Source organism: Fundulus heteroclitus, chromosome 20, assembly GCF_011125445.2.
Source record: "Fundulus heteroclitus isolate FHET01 chromosome 20, MU-UCD_Fhet_4.1, whole genome shotgun sequence".
Lineage (NCBI taxonomy): Eukaryota > Metazoa > Chordata > Actinopteri > Cyprinodontiformes > Fundulidae > Fundulus > Fundulus heteroclitus.
The window spans coordinates 21954983-21974356 of record NC_046380.1 but is presented as its reverse complement, the minus strand read 5'-3'; the positions used below and the strand labels follow the sequence as shown (position 1 = coordinate 21974356).

The 19374-nt window shown below is 39.3% G+C and overlaps 2 protein-coding genes across 3 annotated transcripts; both read left to right on the top strand.

Annotated features, from left to right (window-relative positions):
* Window positions 1–1573: 1573 nt before the first annotated feature.
* Window positions 1574–4924, top strand: LOC105927103 (transmembrane protein 82). Its single transcript, XM_021317123.2, has 6 exons — window positions 1574–1776; window positions 1883–1955; window positions 2036–2228; window positions 2347–2764; window positions 4389–4573; window positions 4660–4924. Exons 1-6 carry the CDS (start codon window positions 1689–1691, stop codon window positions 4726–4728), a joined length of 1026 nt encoding a protein of 341 aa, XP_021172798.2. The 5' UTR covers window positions 1574–1688; the 3' UTR covers window positions 4729–4924.
* A 4687-nt stretch (window positions 4925–9611) lies between these two features.
* fblim1 (filamin binding LIM protein 1) lies at window positions 9612–18732 on the top strand. Of its 2 annotated transcripts, none has more exons than XM_036151235.1 (8): window positions 9612–9791; window positions 9989–10362; window positions 12851–12993; window positions 14777–14870; window positions 14953–15122; window positions 16169–16347; window positions 17711–17831; window positions 17950–18732. In XM_036151235.1, exons 2-8 carry the CDS (start codon window positions 10014–10016, stop codon window positions 18058–18060), a joined length of 1167 nt encoding a protein of 388 aa, XP_036007128.1. In that variant the 5' UTR covers window positions 9612–9791; window positions 9989–10013; the 3' UTR covers window positions 18061–18732. The 2 variants fall into 2 exon arrangements, with proteins under 2 accessions (XP_036007128.1, XP_012719315.2); XM_012863861.3 differs by having other exon boundaries at window positions 9613–9791; window positions 9985–10362.
* The last annotated feature ends 642 nt before the right edge of the window (window positions 18733–19374 follow it).

The following is a 19374-nucleotide window of genomic DNA, read 5'->3' as shown; positions in this document are numbered from 1 at the left end:
AAATGTTAAGTACAACACAATGTATTCATCTTTTACTAACCACACTTTTGACATTCTCTTTAGTTTCATAGTAAATAGGACCAAATCTCTCCAATGACATTTGTTAACCTAATTGCAGACTTTGGTGCATTAAAATCTGCTTTGAATTCAATTATTAAAATTGGCTAATTACGGCAAGTGTTTTAAAATATTGTTCTTAATTCCTAGACCAAAAGGAGCTTAGTTTATTATTGTTAAAGAGTTAAATTAAATTATTCAAAGTAATTAGCAAACTGGATGACCATCATTTTAATACGACAAATGTGCAAACCCCCTTTTTTTTTTACCTTTGAATCTACAGTGATTAACACATTTGTTTCCTACAGAGGATCGGACTAATTTATTTAAAATTATCATATTTTGTAGAGAAGGTAAAAAACGTAACATCATTTTTTTGGTTTAAAATTTTTCTATTCGTTTTTTGAGTTCCTTGAGTTCCTTTGACTTGACATTTTGGCCCAGGTACCGAAAACTTTGGACACACCTAAACTACGCTGTAAATCTAGCCACAAAGGCCTCATTGTTACACAGAGCTTACAACGGCATGGTTTATCTGCTTCCCCATTCAGTCTGAGCTCAAGAAAAATTGGTTGAAATGTTTGTGCTAATTTTAGTCTCCATATGCTCAAAGCTAATAGAGTCATACCCCAAAGCCTTGAAGCCGGTTTTGCAGAATATATAATGTTTTGGATTCAAAGGGTGAAATACAAATTTAGGGCAATCATGTTTTTTACTTGAAAAATAATTTATAAAACGATGTATTTTTTTCTCTAATACACAGATATGCACCCCAGTTGGTCTATTACTTGTCTTACATAAAATCCAAATGAAATGGATTTATTTTGGTTGTTGTGAGATGTTTTGCTTTAGTTAGATAGGTATTGATACTTTTGCAAGGTGCTGTATTATATGAGCAAAAGAAAAGCTTTAAACTGGAATTAAATGATGCTGAGAATACTCTTAAAGTTGTAAATGCTTGGCCCCCTGCCTCCAAAAAGCTCTGCCTGGAAGGTTTGATGTAACATTAAAAAAAATACTTCCTTTCTATTGGTCTTTTTTCTGGAATAAAATAAATTTCCTCCGTAAAATCTGCTTTTACCCTGGTGGATGTATTGAAAACATTTGAGGTAAATAATTGACCCCTGACCTCTACCCTGGATCCTGAAGTTGAACGTGGAAGTTCTGATAATATTAGTGCAGTTGCCATTATAAGCAAATTAGATTATAAGGGAAAACTTTGCTCAAAGTGTTAAAAGATTTCATTAGACATGGTGAAATTATAGACCTCTGTGGAATGAAATCTTCGACTCTTATTCAGACCTAATCATATTTATTTAAATGGATGTGGAGATTAAGTTATATCTTGTGAAAAGGGTTTATTTGCTTAAAAACAATCTTATCTCTGCAGAGGACTTTTTGCCTTCTTCGTAGAGAACTGTCTAGAGTGACAACTGGAGTCAATTCGTGTGACCTTTGAACGGTCAGAAACTTGGCTCATCAGTAGGAAAAAACCAAACAAGTGTCAGTTTTTGCAGCTGCGAGCTGGAAAGCAGTCTTTATGTTGGTGTCCTACAAGATTTCAGATGGCGGCAGCATGAGAGGAAAACCCTATTTTGAGTGTAATTGTTGAGCAATTAGGAGGAACAAAAATGACGATCTTTTCTCCTTTCTCCTGGATCCTGGAAATTTTTCAGTGGACGCCTTTTGATCCAAATCCCGTTGATTGCTTTTTTAAAGGTCAGTTTGCAACAATTTTTTTTTCTGATTTTATTGCCCGTTTTTGTTCTAGTGTATTTTTTTTTCTTTTAACATGTTTTTACAAATATTGTTTTGTCTTTTAAAGGACTTATAGGAGCATGTGGAGTTTCAGTCTTGTATAATCAGATGAGAGTTTACCACTTCTTTCAAGCATGCAGGTGAGTTTATCATAAAAAAAGGGGGAAATCTCTGCATGGTTTTTAGTATAATATTATTCTTTATTTTTTCCTTCACGCAGTGATTCCGACACCCAAAGTGGACGTGAGCAGAGGTCGTCCTCATCAAGAAACCCTTTGATAAGAAAACTGAGAGCAGGTCTCCAGTTCTGGTTCCTGACTGGGGTCCTCTCTTTGGTGGGATTGAGGGTTTCCTCTCTCGTTGTGCTGGAGTTCTCACTCAGAGCCGTTTCTGCGTTCACCTCAGCCGGCCTGGTGAGTGGAATAAATTCACAAACAGAACGTGACGCTTTTGGTTTGTCTCACGTTTTTTTTTTTTTTTTTTCGCTCTTGTGGATGCATTTTGAGTCATTGCTTCTGTCTTTGAAAACAGGACGATGGCCCCAGAGGCCTGGAGCTGCTCCTAATCCAGAGTCAGTTCTCTCTGGGCTGCAGCCTCACCTGTACTCTGGCCTTCATCCATCAGGGGGCTCCACACAGCTCCTTCGGCCTGCTCCTGGCAGCTGCGCTCAGCTGGGCAGTGGCGGACTACTGCAGCAGCCTGTGGAGACATGTGGCCACACTGTTCCCGCTGCACAGCACCGAGCGTGACTGCGGGAAGTGCACCGGCCTCCTGACCTCTGGACACACCATGCTGGCTTCACTGCAAAGAGTGGTCATCCTGGCCTTTGCCGCAGCAGCTGTGGCTTCCACCACCACGGTTTACGAGCATTTCTTATCCCAGAAGGATGCTCTGAAGTTCTGGACTCCGCTGACACTCTGCTACACCATGCTGGTGGCCTATAATCAAGGTGATACTCAAAGCAGCTGATTAAGGCAATGATTTTTCAATCACAGGCACAGCAGGGTGGTTCTCGAGCCTGGGTCTGTAATCTGCAGCTCTAGAGCCACATGTGGCTCTTTAGGCCCTTCACAGTGGCTCTCATTAGCTGCGGTCAAAAATGGGGTAGAGCTGAGCAGTGTTTTTAAAAATAAAGATATCTAAACAGGGTAGTTTTAGTTTACACTTTAAAGTGTTTTAATAATCCAATACCTGCATAAAATTTCCACAGCAGAATGACACCAATCGTATGAGGATTTTTCTTTTATTCGGTCCTTTTCTTTGTCAGTAGGTTGTTAAAACAACACTTTTTTCCACTTTTGCATAGACATGGAATATTCTAGTTGAGAAATGTAATGCATTCCCTATAAAATAAAATAAAAATACTGTTCTTCTGTCTTCTAAAAGCTAAAATTAGGAATAAAACTTTGGTTCACTTAACTATTAAAGAAACATTTAGGTAAGCATGTTTTTCAACGTTCCTGTAGGTTTTCTAGCGCTAGATAGGTTAGATGTAGTAGCAGCAAAAGCAAATATGACTCTATTAATTATAAAAGTGGTAGACCCCTGTTCTTGGTTGTACAATGAAAATTAAACCAGCAAAAAAAGTCAATTAAGAAAAAAAAAATTATGATAAGACTTGAAGCTATCAAAATATTAAAAGAAAAAGTAAAAGCTCAAGGAGCTACAAAGCAGTGAAAACCATTGAAATGGATAATTACTAGTTGAGAACAAGATTAATGAGATGTAATAAGAAGTAAACCTTAGATGTTATTAATTTAAGTTTATCACTGTACTAACAGTTGGAAGCTTTATTCAAAATAAAGTATAACAGTAAGCATATATAGTATTATTGCTTAGCTAGCTTCATTTGCAAAAGGTAAATGGACTGCTTTTAAAGATAGGAGTCAAACTTTTTAAGACAAAATCTTTGTCATCTTTGTTTTGTATGCTGAGCTTTTTATCTATAAAACATTTTATAAAAAAATGTCTGGCATTAGAATGCTAACAAATGAAAACGTGAAGCCACAACCTTCCAATTGTAAGACAACTACTCTTGAAAAAGTGAAATAATCCTTTAACTTTTTACCAAAAACCAGTTTCAGCTATTTAATTTCAGCTAAAAATTCTGCTGCTATTCCACATTATAAAGTGCAGACAGTGTATAATACAAAGGTGTGCTCACACTTTTTTTTTTAGTGCTCCAGGCATCTCCCAGGACAGTTTGCCACATTGTCCTTGTCAAACTTTAGCAGTGCTGACTGGCTCAAAGCTGACCTTCTGAATGTGTTAGACACTGAAAATTAAAAATAGAAATGGTGTTATGCAGTAAAAAGATTAGCTGGTGGCCATGATGATGTTACAGAAAACCTAAAAATCCCTATCTAAATAGTTAATACCTATAGAGGTAATGTACCCTTGTGCAGAGAAAGAAACGATTAAACAAACATGATGCACCTGATTCTTCAAATTTGCCAACACAATGTATTCCTTCAGGAAAAAAATACATTGTTGATAAATCATATAGAATCTGTATTTTAAAGGTAACAAAAAAATAACTTGACATCTCAACCCCGTTTTCTTTTAATTTGCAGAGGAACAGCATCGACTGACGGTAACAGAGACCCTGCTGCGCACCGTAGCGCTGCGACTGGGAGGCTTGCTGGTGCTGATGCTGGCGGTGGGATACTGGTCGGATGTTCTTCATGTCCTCATCGCCTTTCTGGGAGAAGGAGTCTGTCTGCTGTCTTCTCAGGATCTGCTGCAGGCTGCGCTACAGGTCCTTTCTGGTTACAACTAAACAGCTGATTATTTGACATGAGAAATGTCAAAGTGACTCATCGACCTTGTGTTTTGCATTTTTAGGAAGAAGAGGAAAGCGGCAAAGACAAACAGAAGTCCTCCCACGTGTCAAGGATGAGGAAAGAAAAGTAGATGACAGCTAACATGCTATCCAAACAAAACGTCATGGGTTAGAGTGGATGTTTTTAGAAAATGTTAGTGAGTGGTGTTAGAAGTAAAGCTGGGACAACAGTTTTGAGTTGTATTTGCTGGCTAAAAGCAAACCTTGCTATTGTTAAATAGTGTTTTATGCAGAGACAAAGAATAAAGGCAAAGCTATGAAAAAAGACTAGCTGCAAATCTGTTATTTGTTACGTCCCCGTCAACATAGTTTCGAGAAGTCCCAGAAGTCTCCTTATGGAGAGACAAAAACTGATAAAATACTTTTTAATGCTTCTTACTTACTCATTTTATTTATCTATAAAGCACTTTACAGTAACCACAGCTGCGACAAAGTGCCGCACATGTAAAAGGAAGAAGCATCTAAAACATAAAACAAGGAAAGAACAAGAAGTACAGACGGTTAAAAATAACAATAGAATCAATAAAACAATAAAAAGAGTAAAAACAAAAAGTCTCATGCAATGCCAATGGCCAAAAAAAATTAAAAATAAATCCTTTTTTTTTTTTTAAAGCGTTTTAAAAGTGGACAGTAAACTCTTATCACAGAGGCATTTAGAAAGCGGCAGAGTCAGTGTGTGTAACTGTTACTTTAATACGCAGCTTTATTTCATTTAACTCTGGGGCTGTCTTACACAAGGCCTCTTAGCATGTTTCTGCAGAAAAGGGACATTTTTAAGATGATCGTCACAGAGGCCACACTCAGCGTCTGTTGTCCATTGATTGCTACCACGTGTTATCAGTTTTGGTGCTTCTCCACCAGTTTTTTCCTCCACAATATGAGCTCATGTGAAAACAATTTAATCTTACTTCTTGCCCTTTATTTCATTTTTAAAGGCTCCTCTGATACAGTATGCAGCTTCTTGTAGGGAGCCTTGGCCCAGTTGCTTGTATGAGTTCTAACGAGACATTTCCTCATAAAAATAACAATTTCCTAAAGTTTTAGAGCAATAAAAATAACAAGAGTTCAAAGGCTTGTTCTGTCTTTCTAAGAGTAGCAGATGTTGGCGCTGCATTAAACTATGCTGCTGGATATTCATTCAGTCAGTTAAGCTATTATTGATCTGCCATTAATACTTTACCTTCCTAGGAACAATAATTTTCTTACATTTAAACAGACGAAGAGTTCATGTTGAATCTGAGATCAACTAAAGATTATGAGAAAATCACATTGAGCAAAGTGGGAATCTATTTTTGATCAAAATAATGTATCTGCTTGATAGTAATATATGTAAATAAAAATGAAGAACAAACACGAAGAATAATAATAAATTGCAAACTTCCACTCAGAAGCATTAAATGACAAATGTACATAAATATCCAAGGTAATATACATCATATTATTCAACTGATCAAGCTCTTATGGTTATCTGTAGTTGCACCACTAACTCCATCTTGTCTATGAGGAAATAAATAAATACTCTGAGAACCTACAATTTTCTGCCTAAAATACTGAGTCACCCATCCACATCACAGAAGTCAGGTGTTTCAATCACTTCCATTGCTACAAGTGCATAAAATCCAGCATGCAGGCGGCTTCAATGGACATTTGTGGAGGAACCGGTCGCACCCAGGAGCACGGTTCAGTAATAGGATGCCATCTGAGCAATAAACCCACATATGCAATTTACTTGTTACTAAATATCCCACAGTCAACCTTTATTGGTCTGACGTGTTCTCTCGTGTAAAAAAAAATGTTTGCCTCTCTGTCTTTTAATCCAACAGATGAGTGTGGGTTACTGTATCAAGTGTAAAGTTTTGTTAAGAGCGGAAAATGGTGTGGCTCTGTGTTGTAGGAGTCATGCTCGATCCCTCAGTTGTAGTGAAATAACATCTCACTGCTTCAGCAAAGCAAGACATTTTGGACAATTTCATGCTCTTAACTTTGCTGTAACAGTTTGGAGATGGCTCCTTATTGCTCCCACGCGAGTCCTGACTTCAACCCAGTCGAAAACAATTGCAATGAATACCTGTGGAGGCAGCGAGCCAGCCCTTCCCAACATCAATGTCTGACCCCACAAATGGGCTTCTGAAAGAACGGGTAAAAATTTCTCATACAACCTTTTTTATGACTTGAGGAAAGCCTTCCCAGAAGAGGTAAAGTAGTTAAAGCTGCAATTGGTGGGTCAACATCATAAAAAAAGGAGGTTAAGGATTAAAAATGGGAAGCCACTCAAGTTCAAATACGTGTGAAGACCTACAAGACATAAAGAGCCAATAAAGTGTATTACTTACACTCTGTTGTCCTATTATATAGCATCAATGCATATATATGATAAAAAAGAGTGAGCAGATCTGTGAACCTTAAGGCATTTGAGTCTGAGATAGCATTAAGATCTGCATATAAGCTGTCATCGACCTCATCAATGTTAACTTCCAGCACTATGCTGGTTTTATATGTACTTAATGCAAAATCTAATGGAAAGGTTTAGTTTGGTTTGAGAGTTTAAAATAAAGTCCTGCTGGGCTGTTTAGATTTTTGATGAGAGAAACTAAGAGTTAAACATCCAAAGGAGGTATAACAACCTTCCTTGGACAAATCAATATTATAATGAAAGATGGATGCAACTCGACCAGCAGTTTGAAAAATGTCAAAGATTTTCATTTGGAAAGAGCTGACTCATTTATATTGGCACTAAATATTGATATTTGTCACTAGAGATGTGTGTCACTGAACTGAAGAAAAAACCTCAACTAAAACAGTAATGCTCTCTAAATCTAAAACAGTAACCTGGGAGACTTAGCTCACAGCGCCAAATGCAGGATTCAGGAAGACAAATAACACAAGAGAAGATGTACTTTAATTACTGCCCTGAAAACATGTAAAACTTAACAGAAAAATTAAAAATTGCAAAAAGAGTGAACTGGAAAATTACTGGTAGGCTAAAAAGTGACGAGAAGAAGTCAACCTTTAAACGAAAGCAATAGAAAATCTCGTTTAATGTCTACTACAAGCCATGCCAAACGATAAACACAAAGAAGAAACTGTCCCGGTCAGGTGAGACCAAAACAGACATTTCTGACCTACAAGTGTGTCAGAAACCCTTCACTGCACATGACCCTGAACACAGCATTTAGACTGTGACACATGGCAGTGGCAGCCTCATGCTGTGTGGATCCTTTAGGAGGGAGGGAAGAAAGCCTGTTAGAGGCAGCAAAAGACCTGAGACTGGAACAGAGGTTCACCTTTCAGCATGAACATGCACCTACAGCCACGGTGCAATCACAACATGCATGTTTTAACACGGCCTAGTCAAAGTCCACATGAAAAATGCAATTAAGAATCTGGGGCACAACTTTAAACGTTTCCAAACTCTCTTTATTACTGTAAGTCTGAGCTTTCAATTCTGTTTGATGAACCGCAGACATAATTATGTCCCTGTGTTTGTGGAATAAAATCTACTGGGAAAACCTTTCCCTCAACAGAAACCAAAAACAAACTCCTTGCTTCTTCCATGCTCTTTTTCCTCCACTAGTGGTGTTAAAATAGTCAAAGAACTTTTTCAAAAGACAACTTTTCTCAACTTTTTCTAACTGCATCGTACACATTTTCTAACTCCACCAAAAACAATCTTAGGTCCTCCTTTTGTGTTTCCTGGGAATCTTATTTTCTTTTTCCTTTTCTTCGTTGTAGTTTTATGTGCATGTTGAGCAAAAAGGGGGAAAAAAGCAAAAGCTACGCCGTGCTGAAGGTAGGTCAGAAATGAAAAGTCATGGAGCCGAAGGCACAAGAAGGAGGTTCACGGGGTTTAATGAGGATTTGGGCTGTAAGGGGGAGGAGTGTGTAGGTCCTGGGATTGTATCATCGGTGGGCATGCTCCCTCCTGCAGCCGTGACATCACTGCAGCATTCCTTTCCACAGAGCTGGAACAACAGAGACCCCCATCACTCTCCTCATCGCCATCTCACGTTAACCCTCTCAGCACGGCCCCATTTTGGCATGTGCATCAGGAAAGCTCGGTTTCCAGTGTCCCTCCTATAGCTTTAAAGGAGAGTAATGGACCCCAGAGGCTCCTGAGAGTAATCATAATATTTGCTGATCAGAAAGCCTGATACGACGGATCCGGTCCGGTGGAGAACCGCGGACTTTTTGATCACTCTCCACAACTTCTCCTAAACTAATGAGTCACAAAGCCGTGATTCATCGCGCCGTAGCGGAGATGCTGATCCCCAGAAACTTCCTCCGCACCAGAAAGTCCGCCGCACACCGTTATCAAACGACGTGTCCCAATTTGGAGCTCTGCGGGGGCCCAAAATGCAGCCTATATGCCACAGGATACTGATAGTGAGTCAAGACCAAAAGTGATATAATGTGGGGGAAGGGAAGAAGGAAAGAGGGAGAAGAAGAGAGAGAGAAAAAAAGGAGGCAGACCCTGTGAGGGAGGTGGTGAAAATAAGGTTAACAGGACAATAAGGCAGAGCTGTGAGGTGGAGAGCTGCTCACAAAAGGCAGGTACGGTCAAATCCTGATGACACGCAGATAGATAACAAGATGGGAGTTGGCCGTATGTCTCTGCTTGTCCACGTCAGGGTGAAAAAAAAACCTTTATGGCACTGTAAAAACAGCGCTGTTGGTGTAACCTCACATTGCACAACTTTGCGTGGGCGTGTGTGCATCTGAGTAGGTGCATGAGAGCTGCAGCGTCTGCCAAATGTTCATAGTGGATGAATGTGTCATGATTTTTTTTTTCTTCTCTCTCTCTCTCTCTCTCTTTTTTTTTTGTTACTGCATTTTGCCAGAGATTAGCTGTTCACTTTTTATGGTCAGAAGGGGAGGCTGGATTGTCATTCAGCCAGAGAAAGGAGGAGGGGTCGGTAGACAGGCAGAGACGGGGAGGGGAGGGAGATAGAGGAGGAAAAAGGAGTGGCTTTCTGCAGATAGGCGCCCCTCTCCACCAGAGTAAAGTCTTCTCCTCAGAGGCAGCTCATGGGAGTGAAAATAAAACAGACATTCTGACACACGGACCCGTGGGTGGGGGGGGGCGAGAAGAAAAGAAGAAGATAAAGCCCCGACTTAAAGCCTCCTTTTGTTCCAGGTAAGCAGGAACCAGACGATTTAGATTCCTTCCTTTGAACCATTCATTGTGGCTGATAAAAGCTGAAGGTGTGTGATTATCCTCCTCAGGAGGAAAGTGAACCGTCTCGCAATGTTGACCGAGGGCGTTCACACTTTTAGTCTGGAGAGGAACCCATTTCTCACTGTCATAACTGTTAACCCCTGTGCTTCAGTCAGGCTCGTGTGAGGCTTTCGCTCAACCATGGCATCAGCGGCTCCCCAGAAAAGGATGGTCTCCTCCGTCTTCATCACGCTGTCGGCCCCTCACCGAGCCACCGTGACACAGCAGCGGCAGCAGCCTGCCCTCCACACCCAGAGCGGCCCGGCTGCGGACAGACAGCACGCCGCGGCCAGAGTCAGCCCCGCAGGTGACAACCTCAGGCGTAAAGCGGAGGACCGAACGCCGTCCAGCGCCCACGGCCCTGGGAACAGCAAAAAGTGGACTCAGGCCGGGCCCCGGGCCACAGCGTCAGACCCTCAGAGTCAACCCCAGCCTGCCAAAGCAGGACCCGCCAAAGTAGACGTGCAGGAGAAAAACAGGAGCTCCACAGGTATTCATGATCAAGCTTGTTTTAAACTCATCTCACTGTGGGCCTTTGTTGTATCCCATGTTTTTATGTAACGGGTTGCTTTAAAATTTCAGGTTAAAATGCCGAGATTTCTAGTCCAATGGTGTCCTCCACAGAAAAAAAAACTAACTTTACAGACATTTATCACAATATGAGGGATGTTCAAGCTCGATCCAAAACAACTCTTGGCTGCAGAGGGAGCTGTAAGCAATCACATCAAGTATCCGTTGAGGTTTCTGAAGCCAGGTGGTTAGAGCAGAGGATGAAGAGGAAACCACTAAGTTTAGCCTTTCTCTTTGCTATTACACGCTCCCTGAACTCTTTCCATGTTTTCTTATGTTACAACTGTGAACTGCAGTGTATTTTTTTTTGGGACTGTCTGTGACAGACCAACACAAAGGGTTGCATAATTGTCATGTAGAAGGCAAAGATGCGTATGCAGTTTTTGCATATATAAAAATCTAAAGAGTGTGGCGTGCTTATAGCATTCAGCCCCGCTGAATCAAAAGCACCTTTCACTGCTGTTATATAGCTGCAAGTGTTTTGGATTTAGGTCTGGACTTTGAAAAAGCCATGCTAGCTCATGAGTACGTTCTGATCTAACCCATTCCCTGGTGTCTCTGGCTGTGGGACAGGACTGTTTTCCTGCAGGATGGTTCAACCTCCGCCCCAGATTCTGGTCTTTTGCAGCCTCTTGCATGTTTTCTGCCAGGGTCGGTCTGTTTTTGACTCCATTCGTCTTTCCATCAACACTGAACAGCTTTCCTGCCCTCGCTGAAGAAAAGCCTCCCCCGCAGCACGATGCTGCCACCACTATATTTCACCGAGAGGAGGGTTTGTTCAAGGTCATGTGCAGTGTTAGTTTTCCTCCACAGTTTTTGTATCGGCTGACCAGAGCACCCTCTTCCACACGTTTGTTGGGTTTCCTGCATGGCCTGTGGCACACAGCAAACAGGATTTCAAATTGCTTTCTTTCAACTGCTTTTCTATAACGGTTATTTTTGTGTAGTTTTTTTTATTATTATTTGTGACCTGGACTGAGGATCTCTGCAGCTCCTCCAGAGTTTACATGTCTGGAGCTTTCCTAATAGCTCTCACTGTCCGACCTGTCAGTTTAGGCGGAGGGCCATTTATTGTAGGTGTATAATAATCTATTATTATGATTCAGATGATTGACTGAATACTCCAAGGCTTCAGTCAAGGCTTTACATTTATCCAGTTTTACCTCTGATCTGTCTGCTGTGTTCCTTCGCCTTCATGATGCCGTTTGAGGCTTTCAAAGAGCAGCTGGATGTATACTGAAGTTAAATCACACACTGGTGGACTCTGTTTACCAATTAGGTAACATCTCAAGTTAATTGATTGTATAGGGTTTTATTTAGAGGTTTCAGAGTAAGTGGGGCTGTATACAAATCCATGCCACACTTTTTAGATATTTACATTTTTTTGTTTAACCCCTTCCGCCCTCTTCACACTTATACACCTCTTTTCTTTGGTCTATCACATTAAATCCCCAACTTGATGTTTAGAGTTGCAGCGTGATAAACATGTGACGTTTTAAAAACAAATTTAAAAATGTGTTCAGGTTTGTTGCTTACAGAATGACATTAAAACAGTAAATTTAGTTTGCTAAGAAAAGGGAAGCAAAGTGCAAATAAATCAGAAACCCCAATTAGATTCAGTTCATCACCTGCCTTTGCTCTTTTTTAGCTCTTTGATTTTTATTCTTGTCAGTGTTTAGATTTTGGGGAAAAGCAGACATTTATGGAACTCTGCATTAATATGCAAATGTATGTGTAGCACATCTGTTTTGACTTAGGTGCTTTTATTTATGTCATTCAGTGTTTTAAGACGTCTTAGCACCCTATAAGCTTTAAAAAACATAAAATTCAAGTTTCAAGCTTTAATATTTAAAGGGGACCTGTTGTGCTTTCTTTTAAACAAGTTAGATTAGTCTGTGGGCTCATGAACATGTTCAAAAACATGTTCATGACATTTTTTTTGCACCAAATCCTTCTCAGATAATGAGATTTCACCTTCTCGGTTCCACCTATTTTGGCTGCCTATTCTGTCAGCAGCCTATTGTTAGTGTTTGCTGGTGGTAAAAGACAAATCATGTTCATGCTGAACATGATTTGGACCATGTACAGAGGTTTTGGAAACCTCCAGACACAAACAAAATGTACTTATTGCCAAAAAACAGCTTGATGGTTATTGTTCATGCTTGGACTGGTTTTAGAAGCAATAGAGTCCCAAATGGAAGTGCAAAACTACACAAAAAGTGAATTTTGTATAACAAGTCCCTTTTAAGATTGAAAGACATACATAAATACAAACAAGAGCAAAAAGGACATTGTGAATATTTAAAATCTGCAAAGGCTCAAAAATGCCCAAAAGGTAAAAAAATATATTTTTGTTTGGTGTTTCATCCGTAAAGCAAACTAAAAAGAGTTTTTCCTCACTCAAACAGAGCTTCTTCCTCCTCCTCCTCCTCCTCCTGACATGCTACCTTCATCATTCTCTGAAGATTCAACCCTTCCGCCACCTCCTCCATGCCTGCCATCTACCCTTCATCCACAGAGTGCCGACCTGCCGTCATTTTCCAACAAAGAGGTATATCCTGTCTCATAACTTACCGTTTTCAACACCAATGGTGTTCAAGAATAGACTTGTACAAATTGCGAAGCCTGAATTAAATGAGAAACTAATGTCCTGTAGAAACAGAAAACTGAGAAGGAAAGACAAAAAAATTATGAAATTATTGTCTACAATTGTATATTCAAAACTATTTCTGTTTCAATAGGAAACCCTTTGTTCTATTATAGTCAAAACTCAATAAAATTAAACAAACGACAATCAACAGGGGAGGGATTGTGACAGAATATCCATTGTTTTCACTGGTCAGAATGTTTTTCTTTCAAAGTCTTCCTGCAATTTTATTCTTGTCGGGGTTTTTTCCTGCACACTAAGATGGATGCACAAGATCTAAAAATCACCATTTACACAATTTATAGACCCAAGACATTAGAAGAATTCATTGTTTTTGTCATTTATATTTGGAAAGTCTTACAGGGAAAATAAAAAAAAAACATTTGCAATGTATGATTCGATTCTGAAATAAAATCACTCTTCAGTGATTCAGAATAATTTTGATTTGATTTGTTGTTCAGGGCATTGCAGATATATCAAGTAACCAAACTGAAGTGTCTGTAGTAAACAGATATGTTGAACTAAAGTTCACATTAAGCACAGAGAGAAGCACCAAAGTGCCTAAAAAGACATAGTCCAGTTGAATAAAACCCTTAAAAATCTGTCTGTCTGTAGGATAAATTCTCTTTGTCAGGGAGCCTAAATTGCACAACTCAGGAAGAAATATATTATGAAATTATATTTATTCCCAGGATCACAATATTACCACTTCAACTGGAAACTGAATAACTAAATTGAACCTAATAACTGAAAGAATAAAAAACACCCATTAGTAATCAGATTAAAGATTTTGATCAACCAAGTAAATGCATAAAACAGACAAACATAAAAGCTAACCACTTAAAGGGAAATTTGAAAGAGAATGGAGAAAGGGGGATTCATATCATTAGTTGATTAATACTGTTGGTACTTCAGACTGGTCCTGGTCTATAATACGGTCTTAAGACAACATTGTTGAAGTATTGCTCCTTTTTTCAGTCGACGACTTGCTAGACTCACATCTGCATCATCTTTTTTTTTTTTTTTTTGCAACTTACTGGGAAGCTCCAAGTAAAATATAAACACAGACTCCCATGTCTTCATGTCCAGATGATGAGAGGAAAGCAAAAACAATGGAGAAACATCTTCCAGTACAGATATTTGGATGTTTTTTCCTGTCTTGTGCAACATGCAGAGGGCAAGAACAAGTGACTTGAGTCCTCTATCTGTTCCTGTCGCCTCCACTCTCTCTGCCTGCAGCTGATACTGAGTCAGCGAACGTTAAGCTGGATGCTTTATTGGGCAGGTGGCATGTAGTCCAGCCTCTGCTTACATACTAGTTTGGATTCAGTCGAATGTTGTGGCGGTGCAGCTAACTGAGACAGTAAGGCACCCCAGTGCAACCAATTAGTCTGGAGCCCTCTTATTGGTCAACTTGTTCATGAGCAACCGCAAATAGGTTTTTCTTTAAACATCGATAGCAGCAACTACATCATTATGATTGCAGCAATAGCCTTGAGAAAAGTTTCACACTGCTTTGGTTTTGGTCTTTGTTCGGTCTAAAATTAGGGCATCTTGACTTGATAAGGCCACTGACTGATGCTTTTGTTTTATCAATTTTCCTATTGTGTTGTTAGTGACTCCTGTTATGCAACCTTTGTGTTCAGGTTTTGTCTCCATTTGTGGTTAAAACGTATTTAATTTTCAGCCAGAAGCATTCTCCTCACCCAGAGGCTCGACCCACGATAAAGAAACCAACGGGATTCACAGAAACGGCCAAGACGTGACCGCAGAGAGCAAAGGTAAGCACCATTTCTATTTACACTCTCTGTTTAATGTGCATCATCACCTGACCATGACGTTTAACATTTGCGCGCACTGCAGACTTGTGCGGCTTCTGTCGGAAACTCGTGGCTCTTTCTGAGCCTGCGATTGAAGCCCTGAACAGGATTTACCACGAGGGCTGCTTCCAGTGCAGATCCTGCCACCTTCCCCTGGCTGGGAAACAGTACTACAATAAGGCAGGAATCCCACTTTGTGAAGGCTGCTATCAGGTAGGTCATCTTTTACTTTCTACACCTGCAGCCACACCGCCTGCCCTACAAATGAACCAGGATTAATTTGTAAGGGATGGGATGGCAGCGTGGCTGTTTCAGTGGTAAATGGGCAAAAAGTGACCAGAGGGCAGGTGAAAGTATTTAACACGCAAATGACATGAAGGGGAAGACTGAAGAAAGGCAGACGGGGAAACAGAGATCTAACAGAAACAAAATACAATTAACTAATATAGTCTACTTACTGATTAAAATAAACACTTAAGGATGAGAAAACTGAAAAATTTATGAATATTGAAAAATAATCAATAAAGAAACCTGTGAATCGTGACATTGCTTTTTGAAGTTTTCTGAAAATATTTCAAAGTTGTTTTTTTTTTCTGGGGGGGGGTGGACTTTGGCTGTTTTCTAACTCATCTTTGCAGCTTAATTCTGATCTGTAAATTTTTCAGGCATAGAAAAAATTTTCTTTGAACTCAAGGGATTTAAATTGTGTTGTGTAAATAGATCAGACTACTGATCACAGTGATACCTAAAGAGCACAGCTGGAGACTTGGCTTATACGAGAAGACTGGGTGAGGGGTGACGCCCCTCTCAGGTCCTGTTTCAAATCTTTGCTGGATTTTTTTCTTATCTCCTAATGACATAGCTTTCAGACTCTTTCCATCTGTTGTAGACGGTGTTTCAGGCCTAAGACATTTCGTGCTGCGTGATAATGCTGTTGTGGTCAGAGATAAGGACAGGAACAGAAAATGTGAAAAAGCAGCCAAAGTCTAAAAGAAAAACATTAAAAGAACCTTTAATCTATTGATCCAGAGTTTAAAATGCCAAAAGAAAACAAAGCATAAAGTTATTAGACTATTATAAACCTTTGAGTGCTGTACTTTAAGAAAGATACTCATATATCCATCTTTGCTATTTGGTTCAGAAGGCCTTTCAGGTATGAGGAATAACCAAACAAGTGCAGTATGACAATAGTGGTAAAGTGTAAGTATGTCAGTAGGCCTTCAAAATAAGTCAGTGCTTCATCCACTTCTGTTTTTTAGGCCAGTTTGGAGCTCTGTTGGACGTGCGGGGAGGTTATCACAGACCAGATAATCCGTGCAATAGAGCGAACGTACCACCCCTCCTGTTTCACCTGCACAACATGTAAACAGCAAATTGGAGCGCAAGCGTTTGCTCAAGGGGAGGTTGGTGAAGTTTACTGCCTGCAGGACTACTACAGGTATAACCAATGATGGCAAAAAATGTATTGCACACTGACAACTGTACCCTGTAAACATATTCGCTGTAAACATAATTTTACATAATGTCATAATGAATTTTAGTGTTGTTGTTTATTTTTATTTTTTTATTGACCAGCACAAACTAGTGCATACGCTACAAACAGCATTTTAAAGACCAAGGAACACACCAGAAAGGTCTGGGAAGATGTTGTGTAGAAGTTTAAAGCAAGGTTTTAAAGCACCGTACCTAGAGGAAAACATTTAAAGGTGCACTGTTTGACAATGAATGGAAAGAGGACGGCACAAATGCAAACCTAAGAAGAAATGGTCGCCTAAAGTGACAGCCTGAAGAAGGGAGAGCGTTAATCAAGCAGAAATCCCCAGCTCAGGTGGAACAGTTGTTATTGGTACTCCATAAATCTTGCTTTTATGGTCGAGTAGCAGGAAAGAAGCCATCGTTGTAAGAAAGCCACAGGATGTCCTTTTACCGTTCTACACCAATGCTGGACACAGCAAGCATGTGGAGGAAATTGTTCTGGTCAGGTGTGAACATTAACCACTGGACCTTTTGACCCACATGCAACATACTATGTGTAGCAGGGAAAAAACTAAACTAACTGAATATTTTAATAACACACCATGTCAGCAAGAAACATGGAAACTAGAGAATCATGTTTTTTTTTACAGCAGGTACAGGGAAGCTACTCAGATTTGATGGGAAGATGCATGAAGCTAAGTACAAGACTATCCTGAAAGAAAACCTGTAAGAGGCTACGAAAGGCTTCAGACTGAGGTGAAGGTTCACCTAGCAGGGCAGGAACCACAAAGCTACAGCAAGAGCTACATCAATAGGATGGTTTAGATCAAAGCGTTTTAAATTATGTGTTACATGGCCTAGTCAAAGTTTCAGACTGCAAGCCAATTGAGAATCTGTGGTAAGACTTTAAAGTTGACGTTCACAAACGTTTCCCATCTGAGCTTGGTTTGTAGCTAAAGGTTTTTTTTCTTTAGATGTTAAAAGCTTGCAGTGAAAACCCCCAAAAGACCAGAAAGGTTTTTACACAAAGTATTGACTCAGGACGGTGAAGACTTGAAAACTGATGTTCAAAAATGTTTGACATTCAGTCTGACGGACCTTGAGTTTTAGTGTTGGGATAAAATTAAGATTTTATTTTTTATTTCCAGCTGAGAGAATCTGAACACAAACATGCTCCAGACTTTTTAGGGTCATTGAAAAAGGTCGCAAATATGCACAGCTTTGTGTTGGTCTTTTGAACTAACTGTTTGCATTTCAACATATAGAACACGCCATTGTCTCTAATTCACATGTATATTTTTTGTTTATATTTTATATGTATACAGGAAATATGCTCCAAAGTGTAGCGCCTGTGACCAGCTCATCATTCCTATGGAAGATGGTACTGATAGCTACACTGTTGAGTGTCTGGGGCGCTCTTACCATGAGAACTGCTACAGATGTGAGGTGGGTATTTAGCTTGTCTCCTGTATGGATTGACTGGTAAAAAAAAAAAAAAGAAGAAAAAGTAAACCCAATGATGTACATTATTCTGCAGTTGGCATGTCTTTCATCTTGTGTGCAGGTCTGCGACATCCAGCTCTCCCCTGAACCAAACGAGAACGGATGCCATCCTTTGGAGGGGAAATTGTTGTGCAAAGCGTGCCACGTGAACCTGGTTTCTGGGCAGCAGTAAAATCAGCTGTACTAACTGCAAGCAAGAACAAAAAAAAATACATGATACACATGTGCCTTTTCAGGAGGTCATGCGTCACAATGCTTCCTCCAAGAGAGCATTTAATCACTTTCCAATATATCAGGCTTTCTGAAAAATGAGAATCAGCTTTTCTTTTATACTTGATAATTTTGCACTCTGCGTTCTAGACGAAAATGCATTGAACATATTTATGCAACTGGCTTTGCGAAAACTATTTGTATCAAACTAGTAGAATCTGGATCAAGATGCTCTTAGTCAGCTTTGTACAAAATAGAATCAACATATTTTAAGCATTTATAGAAAAAAAAATAAGTAAATAATATATATAGCCTGTTATATCAGATTCTAAAGCACATAGTCATTGGAAAACGTTGCACATATGGTATATAAGTGTATTTAGCCATAATCATATAACTGGTTATGACAAAGCACAAATAAAAAAAATCAAAAGAGGAAAAATTAGAGGCAAATAGGTGAACATCAGAGCCAGCATTATTTTCTGCAATACTAAACATGATTTGTCAAACTTTTCAGCTTTTCAACTAAATTGCTTTATTTTTTACAGTCCATATCTCAAAATGACTTCTGTAAATTACAGATTTGTTGAAATATGTTGGAACAACTTATAAAATCTTTTTTCTAAGAAATCTGTCTTGCTGTTTTGATTCCTTAACCACCTGTGAACCAAAGTTTTTTGTTTGATTGTGCTGCTTTCACAAATGCAAGAATTGTGTATGTTTTATATGTACCTTTTAAATAGGGATGCATCAATATGGAAATTTGGGTCAGTATCAACATCCAATATGAACATTGCTGTTATGGCCGATGACTGATGTGTATATCACTATCGCTGTCACACGCCCACATGGCCAATCGCCACCTCCTGAAACACATACACAAACAGCAAAATGAATGTAATTTGTAATTTTAAAATAAACATTGGTTAATACTACTAGCCCACTTTTACTTATTGGGCCAATACCGATATGTGGAAACCTGAACATTAGCCATTGCAAATGTTAATAAGAATATATCATGCATCTCTACTTTAAACCCAATGTTTTGAGTTGAGGTCACAGTTTATAGTCAGTATGTTTCTGCATAACAAGTAACTTTAGTCACTTGATTTCCCTCTTCTTTAGTATCTGTTCCAAAATCAGAATTGAAAAGGGTTTTTAAATCAGAATTTGTTGTGTGTATATAACTTAAACGTTTAAAATTCTGTTAACTCTTATTTGCAAAACACCCAAAGGCAGGCATGATCACAGAATTTTCAGAGAAGCTATTGAGAAA

Bases quoted from the DNA above. Each gene is read 5' to 3' on its own strand.
- LOC105927103 (XM_021317123.2), top strand. From the start codon at position 1,689: ATGACGATCTTTTCTCCTTTCTCCTGGATCCTGGAAATTTTTCAGTGG. The intron at 2,229-2,346 runs GTGAGTGGAATA...CTTTGAAAACAG, and splicing joins CGTTCACCTCAGCCGGCCTG to GACGATGGCCCCAGAGGCCT. The intron at 2,765-4,388 runs GTGATACTCAAA...TTTAATTTGCAG, and splicing joins GCTGGTGGCCTATAATCAAG to AGGAACAGCATCGACTGACG.
- fblim1 (XM_036151235.1), top strand. From the start codon at position 10,014: ATGGCATCAGCGGCTCCCCAGAAAAGGATGGTCTCCTCCGTCTTCATC. The intron at 10,363-12,850 runs GTATTCATGATC...TCACTCAAACAG, and splicing joins GAAAAACAGGAGCTCCACAG to AGCTTCTTCCTCCTCCTCCT. The intron at 15,123-16,168 runs GTAGGTCATCTT...TCTGTTTTTTAG, and splicing joins TTTGTGAAGGCTGCTATCAG to GCCAGTTTGGAGCTCTGTTG.